This window comes from Lacerta agilis, chromosome Z, assembly GCF_009819535.1.
Source record: "Lacerta agilis isolate rLacAgi1 chromosome Z, rLacAgi1.pri, whole genome shotgun sequence".
Taxonomy (NCBI): domain Eukaryota; kingdom Metazoa; phylum Chordata; class Lepidosauria; order Squamata; family Lacertidae; genus Lacerta; species Lacerta agilis.
This window is the reverse complement of record NC_046331.1, coordinates 8377997-8395252: the sequence shown is the minus strand read 5'-3', so window position 1 is coordinate 8395252 and position 17256 is coordinate 8377997. Positions and strand designations below refer to the sequence as shown.

At 44.4% G+C, this 17256-nt stretch overlaps 2 protein-coding genes across 14 annotated transcripts in view; one reads left to right on the top strand and one right to left on the bottom strand.

Moving 5' to 3' along the window:
• KCNT1 (potassium sodium-activated channel subfamily T member 1) overlaps positions 1-4871 on the top strand; it is a 183846-nt gene extending 178975 nt beyond the window's left edge. For all 13 annotated transcript variants that reach the window (XM_033137688.1, XM_033137690.1, XM_033137689.1 and 10 more), the window contains 2 exons: positions 3593-3677; positions 4415-4871. In XM_033137688.1, coding sequence (XP_032993579.1) covers positions 3593-3677; positions 4415-4535 — 206 coding nt within the window. In that variant the 3' untranslated portion in view covers positions 4536-4871. The remainder of the gene's footprint in view (positions 1-3592; positions 3678-4414) is intronic.
• A 7462-nt stretch (positions 4872-12333) lies between these two features.
• LOC117040438 (reticulon-4 receptor-like 1) lies at positions 12334-14991 on the bottom strand. Its single transcript, XM_033138217.1, has 2 exons — positions 14122-14991; positions 12334-12890 (listed from the first exon to the last, which is right to left on the bottom strand). Exons 1-2 carry the CDS (start codon positions 14753-14755, stop codon positions 12334-12336), a joined length of 1191 nt encoding a protein of 396 aa, XP_032994108.1. The 5' UTR covers positions 14756-14991.
• Between the last annotated feature and the right edge of the window lie 2265 nt (positions 14992-17256).

The window sequence follows — 17256 nt, the reverse complement described above, 5'->3', positions numbered from 1 at the left end:
GCCTGACTTGGTGTAAGGCAGCTTCCTGTGATCAATAAATGGGTCATATGGAGGTGCTCATGGATACCAAAATAGACTAAGGATGCAAGAGTTCTTTCTCATAGAAAGTCTCAGCTAAGGATTGGAGAGAATCTTGATTCATATTGCCTTTAAAGGTGGCTGTACCTAATTTCTGAAACAATATGTGAACTGAATTACAGACATCCTTTGGAACTCAACACATCTCTTTAATTTTGTTAGAGAGTTCTCCAGCCATGTAATGTGTAAAAAAAATGCATATACTGGGATAAAGTGTGCATGGGTGTGCATGTATCACTGAAGTTCACACAGAAACGCATTAAAGTAAGGAAATTTGCTTTGCAAAAAAAATTTTTAAAAAATGAGTAACTTTGGCAAACTTGTGCACAAAAACCAGGAACGTTGATGGATTTCCACAAGGAGTTTACAAAGAAATCATAGATTGATGCGGAACTGTAGAAAACTGAACTTACGAATGGAAAATGCCACAGGGGTGATCCTACCCACTCAGAGATCACACAGTGAACATAATGGCATTAGGATATAGCCCTAAACTTTGGCCCTCCAGATGAACTACTGAACTGTAGTTCTCATCATCCCTGGCCATTGGCCATGCTTGGAGGGGCTGATGGGAGTTGTAGTTCCCGACACTTGCCCAATGCTTTGGTCCTTTCTATTGCACCTTCTGCTGAGTTCTAGGCGAAGAATGATGGATCTAACTGCAGAGAGAGAAATCTGAGCTGGGCATTAGGATGGACTTCCTCACTGTATAGGCTGGTTCACATATGCATGTTATTGTTTCTCAGAATCCCATTGGCTCTCATCTCATCATCCTGTGCTTGTTGAGCTGGCTTTTGTCATAATGCTCCTCATTTGCAGGGTCACGCTGTGGCAGTACCAAAATGAAGAAACCAAGGTCCTGTCAAACCCGCCGTTTCAAGTGCAATGTGAATAGTTATGGATGCAGCTAAGATATGGATTCCCAGCTTGGTTGCGCTTGGACTCCAGCTCCCATCACTCCCAGCCGGGGATGGTGGGAGCTGGAGTCCAACAACTTCTGGAGGGTTGCAGCACCCACATCCCTGGCCTCAAATGAGTCTTCGTGGATATTAATAGGACTGTGCATGTATGTTTGATACAGTCCCCACAAGTTGCACATAATTTGGCATCCCCGGGAATCTCTGCTCCAAGTTTCTAGTCCTCAAATTCTTGAAGCTTGAAAGTGCCTGGGTGGGTTTCAGGAGTCAGAGCAGAGGAAGCTAAGCAAATACTATACGCCAACAGTGAGTTCAGTTTTCAGAGTGTCAATCCCTTACCTCACCAAAAAAATATAAATAAATAAAATAAAATTGTTTATAATCTGTACTTTTATTTATTTTTTTAATTAAAGGTGGAATACAACATATAAGAATAATATAAGCACAAAAACATTCTTAAAACATCAATGAATATTGATTGGTTAAAAGTGAAAATTCATTTTATAATGCTAAAAAATAAAACAATGTATGCACTTTTGTGTGTTCATTAAAAAATAGAAGTCATTGCATTTTTGCTTACAGTGCTCTATAATGTAAGGCTGTAATATCCCTCATTTTGCGTATATGAGACTGGGACTAAGAGAGAGAGGAGGGTATTAGACAACCCCATGGGTTCATTTGTAGCCCTTCTCCAATTAAAGACTTCCACAGCATACTAGACACAACAAACTTGTGCTTTTGCAGGGTCACCCGGGAAGGCATTAAATATCCAGATGAATGGCTAAAATCAAAGCTTTTCTCTCTTTCTTTTCTGCTTGACTTGAGTAATTTCCCTGAATTTAGAGATCCTTCTATCCATATCTATAAACGGGACAACACTCAGATTCCCAGGGAATGTCTGGAGCTGGGGTAGCCAGTGCAAGCCAGCAGCTCTATTAGAACCACAGAGATTTGCTATCTGGCCTTGAGCATAGCCTTCAGTTCCTATGCCACTTGGCTCTAATGGAACTGGTCCTGCCAGTGCCGTGGATGGAGAAGCCTTTCTTGGAGGGATGCCTTCTGAACAGATGGGGATATCATGGGACACACACACAAACAGAGAGAGAGAGAGAGAGAGAGAGAGAGAGAGAGAGAGAGAGATGCTCAGAGTCATTTGGGGGCTGCTGTCCATTAGGCCTGGTGCAACGGAAGGCAAGGAGGCTAACAGCAGGTGGCACCAACTCATTCTAGTTTGTCCCCATTCTCTTCCCTGCCACGCTCTACATGGGCAATGTTGAGACTAAGGAGGTGGAAGCTGACAGTGCTGCCTCCTGGGGTGGATGTAACCAAGAAATCCAGCAGCTGGAGGGCTGGCTGAAGTTGGTGGGGGATTGTCTCCATCCCCCAAATGAATCAGCACACATTTATAAAAAAATAACATTCCACAAACAGGCTCAGCCTGAAAGGAATTCATATGACCCAAATTCATCCATCTGACAAGCAACCAACTTTTAAGCATTTCTGAGCATGCTCCCATGGGCTGCCCCTCCGACGTGTGCCCCTCCTTTCCATCACCCTGTTTTTCATGCATGCTTCTGTCGTTGTGGAACAACCAGATCCTTTGTGGAGCACCAGTTTCTCAGATGGCTTGCACAAAGCCAAGCATACCCACTTCCAAGGGGAGAAGACGCTGCTGCATAAAGCCATGTTTCATCAGTCTGAGTGGGGTTGTGCTTGGTGTTTTAAACAGGAGCAGAGGTGGAGAACCTTTTTATAAATAAATAAAAAGACCAAAGGCTGCATTCTTTTGGGAGCAGCCTTCTGAGGGACACATGCCCGTGGTGGATGGGATCAGGGACAAAAGTGGGTGGAGGAAATAATATAAGGTTCACTTTCTATACACTCACCCATCCATTTCAATCCTCCCGCCAGGCAAGGACACAATCTAGCCAGGCAAAGGACACTCAAGTGGGTGGGGTGCAAGGCAAGGCCTGTGGCCAGGGGAGAAGGGAAGTTGCTAGAGATCTGCCATTACACCTCTAGCCTAGTTTAGGAGGTGGGGAGCATTTTTCAGCCCAAGAGCTGCATTGTTTCCTGGGAAACTTTCCAGAGGCTGCATGTCGGTGGTGGGAAGGGGCAGGCACACAAGTGAGTAAAGCAGGGAATGCAAATTTTGCCTTCCGTACAGCCGGATAATTTCTACACTCACTGTCCTCCATCCAAGCAAGCAAGAGGTATTATCAAAGGACACATCCCAGCCAGGAAAAAATGCAAGGCAGGAGGATGCAAGGCAGGGCCAGTGGGTGTGGCATGAGGAGAGGGGTGTGTGGTCTGGGAAGAATTATGAGGGTCAGGTCAAGTGATTTGGAGCGCTACATTTGTGTCCTGGTCCTGAGGTTCACCACGCCTGAGCTAAAGTCATCCTCAGAACTGTTCCTGGGATAATAATGGCTATTATTGCATGCTGGAAACCTGCATGCCTCAAAATACTATGGCGAGTGGGTAGGTCAGAATTCCCCCCCCCTTGTAGTTGTGATTTAAACACTCCAAAGGGCTCAACGGTTTGCGATTCTTTACTAAAAGATTTGCTGCTTTACCAATCCTTGTATTTCTTGCAGACGAAATGAATGACCATCAGAACACGTTGTCCTATGTTCTCATCAACCCTCCTCCAGACACACGCCTGGAACTCAACGACATTGTGTAAGTACTGTACCTTTGATGTTGTTGACTGAAACCATTGATGGTGCAAATTGAATAGATAGAACACCTTTCATATCTGGCTCCAGGAGTTCTATGTGGGTAAAACGGCTGGGCAGGGGGTCACTGGAAGAAGCAGGGCCTTCTCAGTGGTGGCACCAAGGTTCTGAAACTCCAACCCTGTTGAGATTATTCTGGCAACATGGTAAGGTTTATTTGTTCTTCCAGGCCTTTAGCTGGATAATTTATTGCTATCCATGTTACTGCTTCATTTACAATATTTTGGGTGGTATTCAGCTAGAAAAAGAACTCCACTTGCCCAACGGGACTCTCCTCCCCTCCTTTCCTCACATAGACTCTATCCCCAAATTTAGGGGGTGCAAAGGGGAGAGGAGAGTTGTTCTGCTCACGCAAAACACTACTTAGCACTGTGTTAAATACAACCCAATGTAGTTGTCATTTTGCTTTTGCTTTCATGGTGTGTTGTTATTGTTACCAAAATCGATGGTATCGATATGGGTTTTTATGTATAATTTACTTTTAGTATATGTTTTAGTGTAAACCCCTCTGAGTTGTCTCAGGTTTTAAAATTTGTATGGATGATTGTGTTCTGACTGACGGTCGAATAAATTGTTATTGATTGATTGTTATTGTTACCCGCCCTGGGTTCTCATGAGAGGAAGGACGGGGGCACAAGAAATAGAATAACATAACAGCGATGCATAATAATTTCTGCCTAGGTATTTAATACGACCCGATCCCTTAGCACATGTCGAAAATGAGGCACACAGTCGAAAGAGCAGTTGCAGTAACAAGCTGGACCCCTGTAGCCCTGAAACGAGAGACGAGACGCAGCTGTGAGAACCTCCCTCCTTTTGCACGGACACTATCGCCTCCCCCTCTTGTCCATGCATGGAACTATAACAGAACTTGATGGATGAACTTTGCTGAAGGGGATGGACAGTTTTCTGCAGGGACTGAAGATGAGCTCCTCATCGAAAAGACAAAGACAACCGCTTGGTTGGGGATCCTGACTTCAGCTTACCGAGTGACCCACAGGGCACTGAGAAAAAGTCACATTCCCTCCCCCCCCTCCCCAACCTGGCTTTATGTCTCCCCCAAAAAATGCTTCCAATGGAAGGTCCTGAGAGTTTCAGAATTAAAGGAAACATGGTCCAATCGAAGACATGGATGATTTGTACAAGTCTCAGTTTTAATCATTTCTTTTTTAAATGTTATTTTGGGAGAGGGAAGGTGGGATGAGTTTTTTAAAAATGTACCAAAACTATCTTCATTGTCATAGACTGGAGGGTTTCCACAGGTGATTGTTGCACCAGGTGCTTCAGCCACCCATCCAGTCCAGGAGCAAGGCCACATTCTGAACAAAGCAGAAGAGCTTCGAAACTGAAAACAATGAAGCATTCCAGTGGTGGTTAGTTATGATTTGCTAGGTATCTTATCCTCTAGACGTGTGTTGCCATGTCCTATAAGAGGAAATCTGGTAAAGGCAAGGAATCAGATTAGATTGTTCATAACTGTCATGAGTACTGGCTGCAACCATTTTCTGGAGACTCAAGACGTCCATTTGGGTAGAATTGTTTACAGAGGGACAACAACTTCATTGTTGGATGAGCGCTGTCAAGCTACAGGGGTCCTTGACTAAGTACAGTATCTTATTGAGTTATCTTTCTTGAGTTAAGAATGCACCTCTCCATTACAAAACATGTTTCTATTCCCATCCTATAAACCAGGGATGGGGAACCTGTGGGCCTTCAGGTGCTTTTTGGCTTCTATAAGCTCCAGGCAGCATGGGTAGCAGCCCATGATGTTGGGAGTTGGAGTCTGACAGTGTCTGGAGGTCCACATTTTCTTTATCTGCTTGAAACTGATGAACTGGTGACCAGTCGTGATGTAATTTAGAGGCATTTGTTTGAGAGGAGATGCAAGTCTGCTAGTAAACTTGCTAGACTCAAAAGTGGTGCTTGGAGGTGTGTGTGTGTGTGTGTGTGTGTGTGTGTGTGTGTGTGAGAGAGAGAGAGAGAGAGAGAGAGAGAGAGAGAGAGAGAGGTTCTAAGAATGAATATCTGCTGTTCATCTTTTCCACTGCCTCTACCTCTTCATGTCCTGAGTGGTGGTGGTGGTGGGTTCTCCCACATATAATGCTGCTGAGTGGTGGTGGTGGTTGTTTTAAAGAAAATAGTTACCCACAAGTCGCCAGTGAGGGGTCAGGAAACAGAGACTTTGCTCTAGTTTGGCTTCATGCAAAACACTACTAAACCTTAGGTTACGTAAATACAATCCTGGTAACAACGCACACAACGTAAGAGGCTGTTTTTGACTATGTAACTTCTATTTCAAACACAATTCAACATATAATATCTCACAAAGTGTAATTCCATAGACCAACACATGATGCAAACAGAACATATCAAGAGAAATCAAAGTTCAATGGATGGTTAGGAGCTAAAGTCCATTCGGTTCCTAAATTGGCATATTGGCAATAACCACAATATGGCGACAAGGATTCCGGGATAATACCTTGTTTTGCCCAACCGGGCTTCGTCAGCCGTGCATACTCTAAATTAAATAAACATGATATAACACAATCCTTATACAAACTAAGTAACACAACATACAAATTAAACAATTTATATACCATATTCTTTTATGACGGAAGCATGGAACAAAACAAATTCAGTTAATCCAATCACTGGCCAAAGTTCCTTTTTATACAGAGAGGCAGTGTAGATTCTAACACAGGTGGCTACAATTTCTGTAAATGTTAATGAAAGAGACCATGTTTTCATGTTTAAAGAAATTAATTAACACATAATGACTCATAGGTAACAGCTGTAATCTAGTACAGTATTGAAGCCTGCTGGATGTAAAGTATTAAGCAGAAAAATCTGGTTTCCTTCTGCAAAATAATCTTTTTGGCTTGTTCCATAGGTCCCTGATATGCCCAAATGACAAAAAATGTTAGATCCTCATCGGAATGCAATGCTTGTATAAAATGTTGTACCAAAGGTGCATTGACAATTCCATTTCTGATTCTGGAACGATGATCAGATATCCTAACCCTAATGGGTCTGGTAGTGTGCCCTACATACAACAATCCACAAGTACAAAAAACAAACTTAAAGCCCTCCTTGTTAGAAAACTCATATTGTGGTTATTGCCACTATGCCAATTTAAGAACTGAATGGACTTTATCTCCTGACCATCCATTGGACTTTGATTTCTCTTGATATGTTCTGTTTGCATCATCAGGGTCTTCAAAAAGCCAAAGGAGAGATGTAATGTTGCAACAGTAGAATATTCCATTTGGTTCTAACTTGGTAGCATTTTCTTTTCCTCATGAGTGAAACTAGAGAGACAGTACTCTGTCACACCATGACTAAAATCTGATAGGACCCATGCAGGGCCAGAGAAAGTTCCTTTGGGGGACCAGATCCAGCAGCTACTGGGGTTGTGGGGGAAGAAATTTAGTTCAGTACACATTTAAAGGGGGGACCTACCTAATTATGACACAGAAGCTGTACACTGGCTCCCTCGGCCAGTAAAGCGAGATGAGCGCCGCAACCCCAGAGTCGTCCACAACTGGACCTAATGGTCAGGGGTCCCTTTACCTTTACCTTTACCTAATTAGTACTCCTGAAACAATATATGAATCAAACTAGAGAAATCCTTCAACATTTGCACACCTCTGGATTTTGCAATGCACTTCCTACAGCCAAGCAAGGCATACAGAATGTCTTGTTGATAGGATAAAATGTGCATTAAAAATACCTATGTTAATAAAAAAAATCAGGAAAATGCATTATGTTAGTGGGAATTAAATGCATTATGTTAGTGGGAATTAAGTGTATTTGGAGAAATTCACAGCATAATGTTGATGAATTTTCATGAGGACTTAAAATAATAATGATGCACAGATTGAGGCAAAAATGTAGAGAACTGAATTTAAGATTGAAAAGTGGGAAACAGAGAGAAACCGAAATTAATAGATTTGCCCATCCCTCCCTGTTATCCCTCCCTGGTTTTGTTTGTTTCTCATTCTAAAACACCAACATGACTTAACAGAAGAGAAATTGCCTCTTCCCTGCCCAAATTTGATGAAGCAGCATCTAAAATCAGAGTGGTGGCATTATGGTGGTTTCATGAAACAATACTTGCTTAACACATCTCACCTTAAACATTTTTCATAGATTACTTATATAGTGTAAATTTGCATCTAACGAGACATACAAAGAAAAAGCAATGTGTTTAGCAATGGCTGATGGACTACTGAATTCAAATGTTTGATTTTTCTATTACTTTCAATCTGAAGACATGTGTAAAAAAAAAAATATTTTATTTTTGTAACTGTCCTGCCAGCGGACATTCGTAAAAAGGAAGAATATTTATCTACAAAATGTTCTGTCAAGGAAATGTATTCTTGGCTTACTTGGGTATCATTTTAATGATATGAGCAAATTTGTTCTGTTTATGAAATTATATACAGGTGACTCTCAACTTATGCTGGGGTTATGCTCCAGGGATTGTGCCTAAAGCCAAAACTGCATATAGTCGGAAACACATTGGGTTCAATGGCAGGTAGGATTGCCAACATTCCCCACGCCCATACACCTGCCCCCTTTCCACCCTCTTCTTATTTTATCTTTGCCAAGTGCATAAAGCTGAATGTGCACAAATTAAATGTGCCTAAGTTGCAAGTTATCTGTACTATTTCCAAATATATTGGAGGGTGGTGATTTATATAAGGAGAGTTTATCAGTTTATACCCCTATATCACAAACAGAAAACTTTGATCTCGAGGAACTTTTTCAGACTGTAGAGATGGCTGGGTTTATATTTATTATTTTATTTGGACAAAAATTAATAACGATGGCAATAAAATAAAAATGTTCAATATTTTTTTTTGAGGGATGTTTTGAACTCCAAATTGCAGTGTCATAAATGTGAACTTAAAATACTGAGAGTTGGGGGGATGGGAAACTGAGCACAGTGAAATTGACACGTCCATCCATTCCTTTTTGAAAAATGGAACTGACTTCCATTGAGGGAAGAGATCGCAGCCTCATCACCTTTCGACAAAGTTTTACTTTGGTAGCAAGTGGGTGGGTGGGGGAACCCCGCTGGGCTACTTCTTAGATTTGGCGTCAAGTTCAGCCTTTAAGCATCCTTCTTGCTCCCCAACATTTCCTGAAGAGCTTTCATAGGCAACCACACAGTACTCCGTCATATCAGCTGAGTCAGTCTCCTTATGCTCACCTGGAAAGCTTGTGTTTTCCTCTTCGGCTAGAAGAGGGAAACTGATCTGGCACATTTTCTGAACCAAAGGGCAGCTTGATGTGACAGTTGCAGCCTCTTCATATCCACCCCCTTGAACGCTTGAACAAATCATGTTGCTGCAGCTCTTATCAGACGTAGGAAGCTCCAGCAGCCACAGATTCTCATCCGTCTTGAAGAGGAGGCCGATAGGAGTGCCAAAGCAGGAATTCAGATCCGTTGCTTTGGAAGATGAGCCAAACCCATCCTCTTTACCTTCTGCAAAACGTGGATTGGCAGTGCCAATGGCAAAAGACTCTAAAGGCGCTTCTGCATCCAGGATTTCCTCACTTAAGGTTCTGAGGCTCACACCCCTTGGAGGGTATATGTCCACTCTGTGGTCAACCACCATATTAGCTTCTAATGTCCCCACAACCCCCAGGCTCCTATCCTGACCTTTTAGAATCAACTGCATGGTGTTCTTAGTCGGCGGGAAGACAGTGGCAAGTGCTGTTGTGGTAGCCAGAGGAGAAGGAGTCTCTAAATCACCTTCACTCTGCCCATGATGAGGAATTCCACAGGAAGGGTGAAAGGCTGGCAAATAGATTGGTTGCCAGACGCCCTCCAACATTGACCTCTCAGCATTGTGATGCAGACCAACGGCTGCTTCATGTTCTGCAGGACGAAACATAAAATTAGGGATTGTATGTTTCTTTCATTTGTTTACGATGTTCCAAGTTTTCCAACTGATAAGGAGATGCACACAATCACCTGCTCCCGCCTCCCAATCACATTTAATTGGGGAATTAAACCCTAAACTCCTCTTATAATCTCAGTTCTTCTAATGTACTGTACTTAGGAAGTAAAGGCTGATGATGGAGATGAATGTAAGAACACCAATGAGCCTGCTGGATCAGGCCAATGGCCTATCTGGGTCCAGCATTTTGTTCCCTCAGTGGCCAACCAGATGCCTATGGGAAACCCAGAAGCAGGATCTGAGCACAAAAGCACACTCCCTCTCTGTGGTTTCCAGCAACTGGTATTCAGATGCATTGTTGCCTCCAGCTGCGGAGGCAGAGCATAGCCGTTGTGGCTAGTAGCCACTGAAAGCGTTATTCTCCATGAATTTGTCTATCCAGACATAATCAAATAAATATTCAGGTGCATCTCAATATGGAAAATGTGTTGTGGCTCCTGAAAACACCTCCATAACCCCTTATATCTTCCTTTTCTAGTCATAGGTCTGGTAAAGGGGGGGATACATGTTGTAGTGACATTGCATAATAATGCCACTGCCACATCATGCATCTCATTTTAACCAGACATTATCAGAGGAGGATGAGCCGGGGCTGCTGTTGTGATCAGTGGACATGTGCTCCCTGCTTTTCTCCATGCTGCTGCTAAACTGCCCCACTTGAAAAATGACAATGCATGCTCAATGTTACCTTTCAGGTGGACTTTGTCAATGGAAGACCATTGGGTAGCTTTATCTAACCTTCTGGAGATCCTAGGGGTGGTGCCCTGTTGAGTGTGCCTCCTCTGTGCTATCCAATACTGGTTGGGTTCCTCTCTATCACTTCTCTGTTTCCATATTCTTGTGGTGGTGGGTACATTCCTTGACAAGGAAATGTCTGAGCCTTGTTGCTGGATCCCAGCTTTTCTATGTTCAGGAACTCTTGTTCTGGCCTGTGTTGTAGTATCCAAGCATTGGGAGTTGCTCCTTCCTTCCTCAGGATATTGTGCGACGGACAGCATTTCAGCATACGCATCCTTTGGAGAGTTGAGGCTGTAATCCTCTGACTGGCTGGGCACATTGGAAAGGCAAGAAGTGGAAGTCATGCCACAGTATGGAGGGGTGTGCAGATCACCTGGTCGCTTCCTCTGTTGTTTTCTTCTGCCCTTGCTTGGCAAGGAGGAATAGCCTTTGGAATAAATACCAGTCTTCCAAGATCCATTTCTTGTTGGGTGCTTAGAATGGCTTCCCTCTTTGAGGCGTTCTCCATACAGTTTCTCTTCAGAGGCTTTTCTGCATCTACGAGATGTGCAGCCACCCTGGTAGTGATGACTAGGACTTCCAGACATTGACGTGTTCTTCTTCTTTGTTGCCAGCCAACTATGGGTAGCAGAGTTCAATCCACTCTGGGCCAGCTCCTTTCTCTTGGAAGGGGTCTTGTAAAACATGGAACAGTCTCTCTCCATCTTGAGGGCACTTCCATCTGGAAAATCTATATGGACCAAAGCTTTGGGGTCCTGAACCCCACCAAGCTGAGTCTCTGGGTGCGATACCTGTCCATCCAACTGGTGATCAACTCCTTCCCTCGACTCTGAAAACATGAAAAGCCAGAGAGAGAAAACACAAATCCTACATCACAAATACAGGTGACACATGGAATGCACACATGCACCAATAAAAATTAACTTGAGAAATTTGTTTGGAGTGCTCCATTAACCAGAGGTCCTCAGCCACATTTCTATCTAACTCGTCTGTCTGTCTGTCTGTCTGTCTGTCTGTCTGTCTGTTTCTCTCTCCATGACAGTGAAGAAGAAGGAGAGAAGGGAGTAGCAGAGAGAAAGAGAAGGGGGAAAGGGGAAAGCTGGACAGAGGGAAGTTCCACAGATTTTTGGCTCTTGCTCTGCCCATTAATGGCTTTGACCACACCTGCCACCAGCATGCAGACCCTTGACTGATTGCCCCCAATGTAAAGTAACCTTGACAGACACAAGGTCACCAAACCCTGAACTACATGAACCTGATTTATTTATTCAGCTTGTTTCATCCAGGAAAATCTGCTGATAAAGATACAAGTCATTTCCACACCATATATTTAAAACACATGGCTTCCCCCCCCCAAAAAAAAGGAACTGTAGGTTGTTGGGAAATATAGCCCTGTGAGGGATAAACTACAGTTCCCTGGATTCTTTAGGAGAAACCATGTGCTTTAAAATGTATGGTGTGGTGGAATCCATAGTACAGGTGAAACTCGAAAAATTAGAATATTGTGGAAAAGTCCATTTATGTAAGCAATTGTTTTCATTAGCTACTGGAGTTGAATATATGAGATAGACTCATGACATGCAAAGCGAGATATGTCAAGCCTTTATTTGTTATAATTGTGATGATTATGGCGTACAAATGATGAAAACCCCAAAGTTAAAATTGTGAATTTGGGGTTCTCATCAGCTGTACGCCATAATAATCACAATTATAAGAAATGAAGGCTTAACATATCTCACTTTGCATGTCATGAGTCTATCTCATATATTAGTTTCACCTTTTAAGTTGAATTACTGAAAGAAATGAACCTTTCCACAATATTCTAATTTTTCGAATTTTACCTGTATAATCAAATGCTTACAAGTCTTGGATGGTTTCTCTGTTCTGGGTTGGTCACTCACCATGTTCCTTCCACTCCATCTGATGTAAAGTTGCATGCTGGGTGCACGGGTAGCAGGATCCTGTACCCCTCTTTGCAAATGATTGCTCCTGACTGCCATGGGCTCTGGTACATAGAGAGGCACCATTCACCCTGTTGATACTTTCCCTGTGTGCCAGACAGCTAGATAGGCTGTCTCCTTTCTCATGGAGCGTCATAATGGTTTTACCCACAGGATCAGTCGATAAAAAGGCAACCACCGGCCTCTTGAGTACAGATTTGGCCTGTCCCAAATCTTGTGCTCTACAGGTTCCACAGAAGCAGCCACAGAAGGGCCCTCTAGCAATGTGGCCCCCTTCAGAATGGCTTGCAGCATTCTCCATGATGGGAAAACTGGAAGGTTTCAGTAGGTCCACGTTTGAGGTCCTCTGTTTGCTCAAGGACATTTTGGTTGATTTCTTTTGGGAGGGTGGTTTGTCTTCAGTCTGCATTGCAAAGGGGGTGCAGTTACAATATCTGGGAATGCAGCAACAGATGGCCAGGCCTGGAATTAAACCAACGATGAGTCCTCCTACACCCATGGAGATAAAGCATGGTAGAGATGAATGGTCAGCTTCATGATCTGTAATTTATTTTGTCTGCTTTATTCTATTTGCACCCCAGGCTTCCTCCAAGCAGCTTACAGTGGCATGCATTGGGAAGGGGGCTGCCCTAGACAACGTCGGGCTATCTTTCCATCAAGCTCAGTATAGTGGTACCTCGGGTTACAGGTGCTTCGGGTTACAGATGCTTCGGGTTACAAACGCCGCTAACCAGGAAGTGGTTGCTCCAGGTTAAGAACATTGCCCCAGGATGAGAATGGAAATCGCTCGCCAGCGGCGCAGCAGCAGCAGGGAACCCCCATTAGCGAAAGCGCACCTCAAGTTAAGAACCGTTTCAGGTTAAGAACGGACCTCTGGAACGAATTAAGTTCTTAACCCGAGGTACCACTGCATTGTCTGGATCAGAGGTTGGGAAGCCCTGGCCTGTGGCTTCATACAGCCTGCAAGCAGATTTCATCCAGGTCTCATGGTGCCCTCCCACCCATCAGGAAAGAAACAAAGCACAAGGACTTTGACATTGTGCAAAGTATGAAATCCCAGCTCTTCCTCTGCAAAAAAAAGATATTGGGAGTGGTCTGTAGCTCAGTAGCAGAGCATTTGCTTTGGCATGCAGATGGTCCCATGTTCAATCCCTGGCTTCTCCAGGTAGGGCTGGGAGAGACTCTCGCTGGAGAGCCACTGCCATTCAGTGTTGCCCTAGATGGATCAACAGTCTGAGTTGGCATTAAGGCAGTTTCTTATGTTCCTATCTAATGCAAGAGCATCAAAGCAGAAGGGGAAATGTCCCAGTGGAGTGGGGTGGGGTGGAGTGACGGACTTGTCCTCCTTCCAATTACACAAAAGGTGCCTATTTGTTTTGAAGTTGGATGCAGGCAATGTTTGGAATGCAACTACATTTTGAAATCTGAAGCTGTAAGTAACTGTAAGGCAGGGTGTGCATTGGCCTTGTTTATGTTCTTCTGCATTATGTCCTTTGCACAGTTCAACTACATTTAAAGAAAAAACTATCCAACACTGTTTAGCAAACTTAGTAAAAAAAATAGTTTAGTCAGAAAACGATGGTTACAGGAATGGTGATTCTGCTACTGTTATTGGTGGGATTGCAGCATTTAGGTGACTAACTGACTAAGTTAATCAATTGAAAGTGTTTTGATTTATCAAAAGGTCCAGCTTTCAAACATGTGCTTAAATAGCATTTACCTAGAAAGCCATAAAAAAAGCTGAGGTTCCATATGGTTGATGGCAGGAGGTGTGTGGTTGGGGATGGAGAGGGAGACAGAGAGTCGCAATCTCTAGGCCTGATGCTCGTCACTTGGTGTCCTGCAAAGTTGGGGGGTCTATCACAAACAATATCATCGAGATACTGGATTTTGGCCATCAGTGGCTCCATAGATCTTGCCAGTTTGCAGTTGCACTCCCATGGGTTTTTGTGAAGAAATAAGAAGTTTATAGAACCTGGAAGGATGGGCAAGACACTCAACCTGTTTTGAAACAGTACAAGATGTTTGAGTGTTTGTAAAGGCTGAAAAACCTCGTGATTGATGAACATGATTTTGTTGCTTGATAAGTCCAGTTTGGTCAACAAAGGCAATCCATAGAAAGTGTCCATTGGAAGATACTGGATCAAATTAGAAGACACAACCAGTTCATCCAGCTTGGCCAGGCTTTCAAATGTTCTTGGAGGAAGGTATGCAATTCTGTTGGCCCCAAGGAAGAGTTTGCTGAGTATTGGCATCTCTGAGAACCATGACCTTCTCAATATGTCCAAACTATTGTTGGTCAGAATTAATTCATCAAGTAGCAGAAGACCTGAGAAAGCCATTGGCTGAATCATGCAACTAAGGAGGTGGTTATTGCTGAGATTCAATACCCTCAGGCGGTTGGCATGAATTGTGGAAAAGGTGAGGTTGGTCAGGGATGAAACTAGGAATCCAGTGATTGACAGGAACTGGAGGTTGGAGAATTTTGTGAAGGACAGTGGAGGAATCTCACTAAGGTTCCCATGACGTAGGTGTATCTTCTCTGTGTAACTTGACAAACCTACTAAGACTGAATACAGGGGGAAGGGGTGGAAGAGGGTGGGGAGACAGACAGAAAACTACAAGGCAAAGCAACATTTGGACTTACAACTTCTTACTGGAAATACACAGAATATGGCAACTCACATTCTGCTCTGAGGGAAGCAGGATTTTGCAGTTTGCATACATCATGCAGAAAAAGCAAATGTGCTTCTCTTTTGTTTTGTTTTGTTTTATTTATTACATTTGCATTCTGCTCTTTCTCTCGGGATTATCTACATCAGAGGTAGGCAACCTGTGGCTCTCCAAATCTGGCCAAACTACATATCCCATCACCCTTGATCATTGGCCATGCTGGCTTGGGCCGACGGGAGTTAGAGTACCCCAGATTCCTGAACCCTGAGATATATCATTAGTTCCTCCCTCACCCATTTTATCCTCATAACAAGCCTGTGAGGTGTGTTACGATGTGTGTGGCTGGCACATAGTCACCAGGGATCACAATGGCTGAATGGCAATTTGAATCTAGGCTTCCCTATTCCTAATCCAGCACTCCAGCCATTGCACCACACTAGATCTCGTGGTAATAGTTTTTGAAGTCCACCACCAATAAAACGTATTGTAGCAAAATAAAATAAGAAATCCTTCCAGTAGCACCTTAGAGACCAACTAAGTTTGTTCTTGGTATGAGCTTTCGTGTGCATGCACACTTCTTCAGATACACTGAAACAGAAGTCACCAGACCCTTATATATAGTGAGAGAGTGGGGAGGGGCATTACTCAGAAGGGTGGTGGGAATGGGTCTGGTGACTTCTGTTTCAGTGTATCTGAAGAAGTGTGCATGGACACGAAAGTTCATACCAAGAACAAACTTAGTTGGTCTCTAAGGTGCTACTGGAATGATTTTTTTTTTGATTTTTTTTGACTACGGCAGACCAACATGGCTACCTACCTGTAACTAGTATTGTAGCAAAATACTCTTAAAATGTGCATCTTGAGATAAAATGTTTATTTTAAATGTAGTTTAATACAGAAATTAGTCAGAGCAGATTTATGAGTAAACACAAGTGGAATTGACATGGCCCCCAAATCAGGGGCGTCGCAGGGGGGGCGGAGGGGGCGGGGGGCCCCGGGCAGCGCCCCTGCTGGGGGTGACACATGGGGGGGCTGCCCTGCCCACTGGGCTTTTTTCCTACAATTTTTTTTTTAAATTCTTTTTAGGCTATTTTCGGCACTGCCGGGGTGGAGCCGCAGGGGCCGCCAGCGAGTCGGGGTGTCACCCCCCTCGCTGGCCGCTCCTGCGGCTCTGCCCCGGCAGCACCCAAAATAGCCCCCGCCCTCCAGCGGCTTTTCGCGGGCTGCAGAGGCTCCAAAAGCCTGCACCCGGCACCCCCCCCGGGGGCGGGGCGTCGCCGTGTGTGCGTGCGTCATGACGCACACGCCGTGATGCCCCGCCCCCGGGGATGCCGGGCGGGAGCTTGGGGAGCCTTTTTGGGCTGCAAAGAGTCCCGAAGCCGCTGCTGTAGCACCCCCTTTGTGCTACAGCAGCGGCTTCAGGACTCTTTGCAGCCCAAAAACGCTCCAAAAGCCCCCGCCCGACGCCCCGCCCCCAGGGGTGCCTCTTGGCTTCCCGCCCCGGGCAGCCAAGGGGCTAGGAACGCCCCTGCCCCAAATACAGTGGCACCCCGGGTTACGTACTTAATCCGCTCCGGGTTACAGTACATAACCCGAAAAGGACGTAACCCGAACAATTCGTTCTGTGCATGCGCAGACTGAAAAAAAAAACAACCCAAAACCCTGGAGAAAACCCGCAAAAAACGCTCTGCACATGCGCAAATCGCGCACGTGTTGGGTTGCGCTTCCGGGTTAGCGGAGTTCGTAACCTGAAAAGTACACAACCCGAAGCGTACGTAACCCGAGGTACGACTGTAGTCTGATCTGCCCATGCTTAGGCACCACTGTTACCATATTTCAAAAAATAACAATTAGGAAACCCTGAAAGTTGTTGGCTTTTTTTTTTAACAAAAATACCAACAAATGCATTTTTTCAATTGACTTGCCTAAGATCCAGGACAAAGCACCACATTTGGAAATTCCCCCCAGACATCAATTCTGCCTTTGAAATCCCAGAAATGCCCAGGAAAATCCAGGTGCATGGCAGCCCCAGGCACCAGATAATGATAGTTGGTGCATTGCAGAACTGCTTAGCCCACAGGTGGGGTGCCTCTGGCCTGGAGGGCAAATGTAGCCCTCCAGGCCTCTCTACTTGTCCTTTGGAACTCTCCCCAGGCCACACCCCACACTGGCCTTGCTTCAC

Coding starts and splice junctions, on each gene's coding strand:
- LOC117040438 (XM_033138217.1), bottom strand. CDS start 14,755: ATGATTCAGCCAATGGCTTTCTCAGGTCTTCTGCTACTTGATGAATTA. Junction 12,891..14,121: donor CTTTTTTTATGGCTTTCTAG/GTAAATGCTATT, acceptor CCATGGGTGTAG/GAGGACTCATCGTTGGTTTA.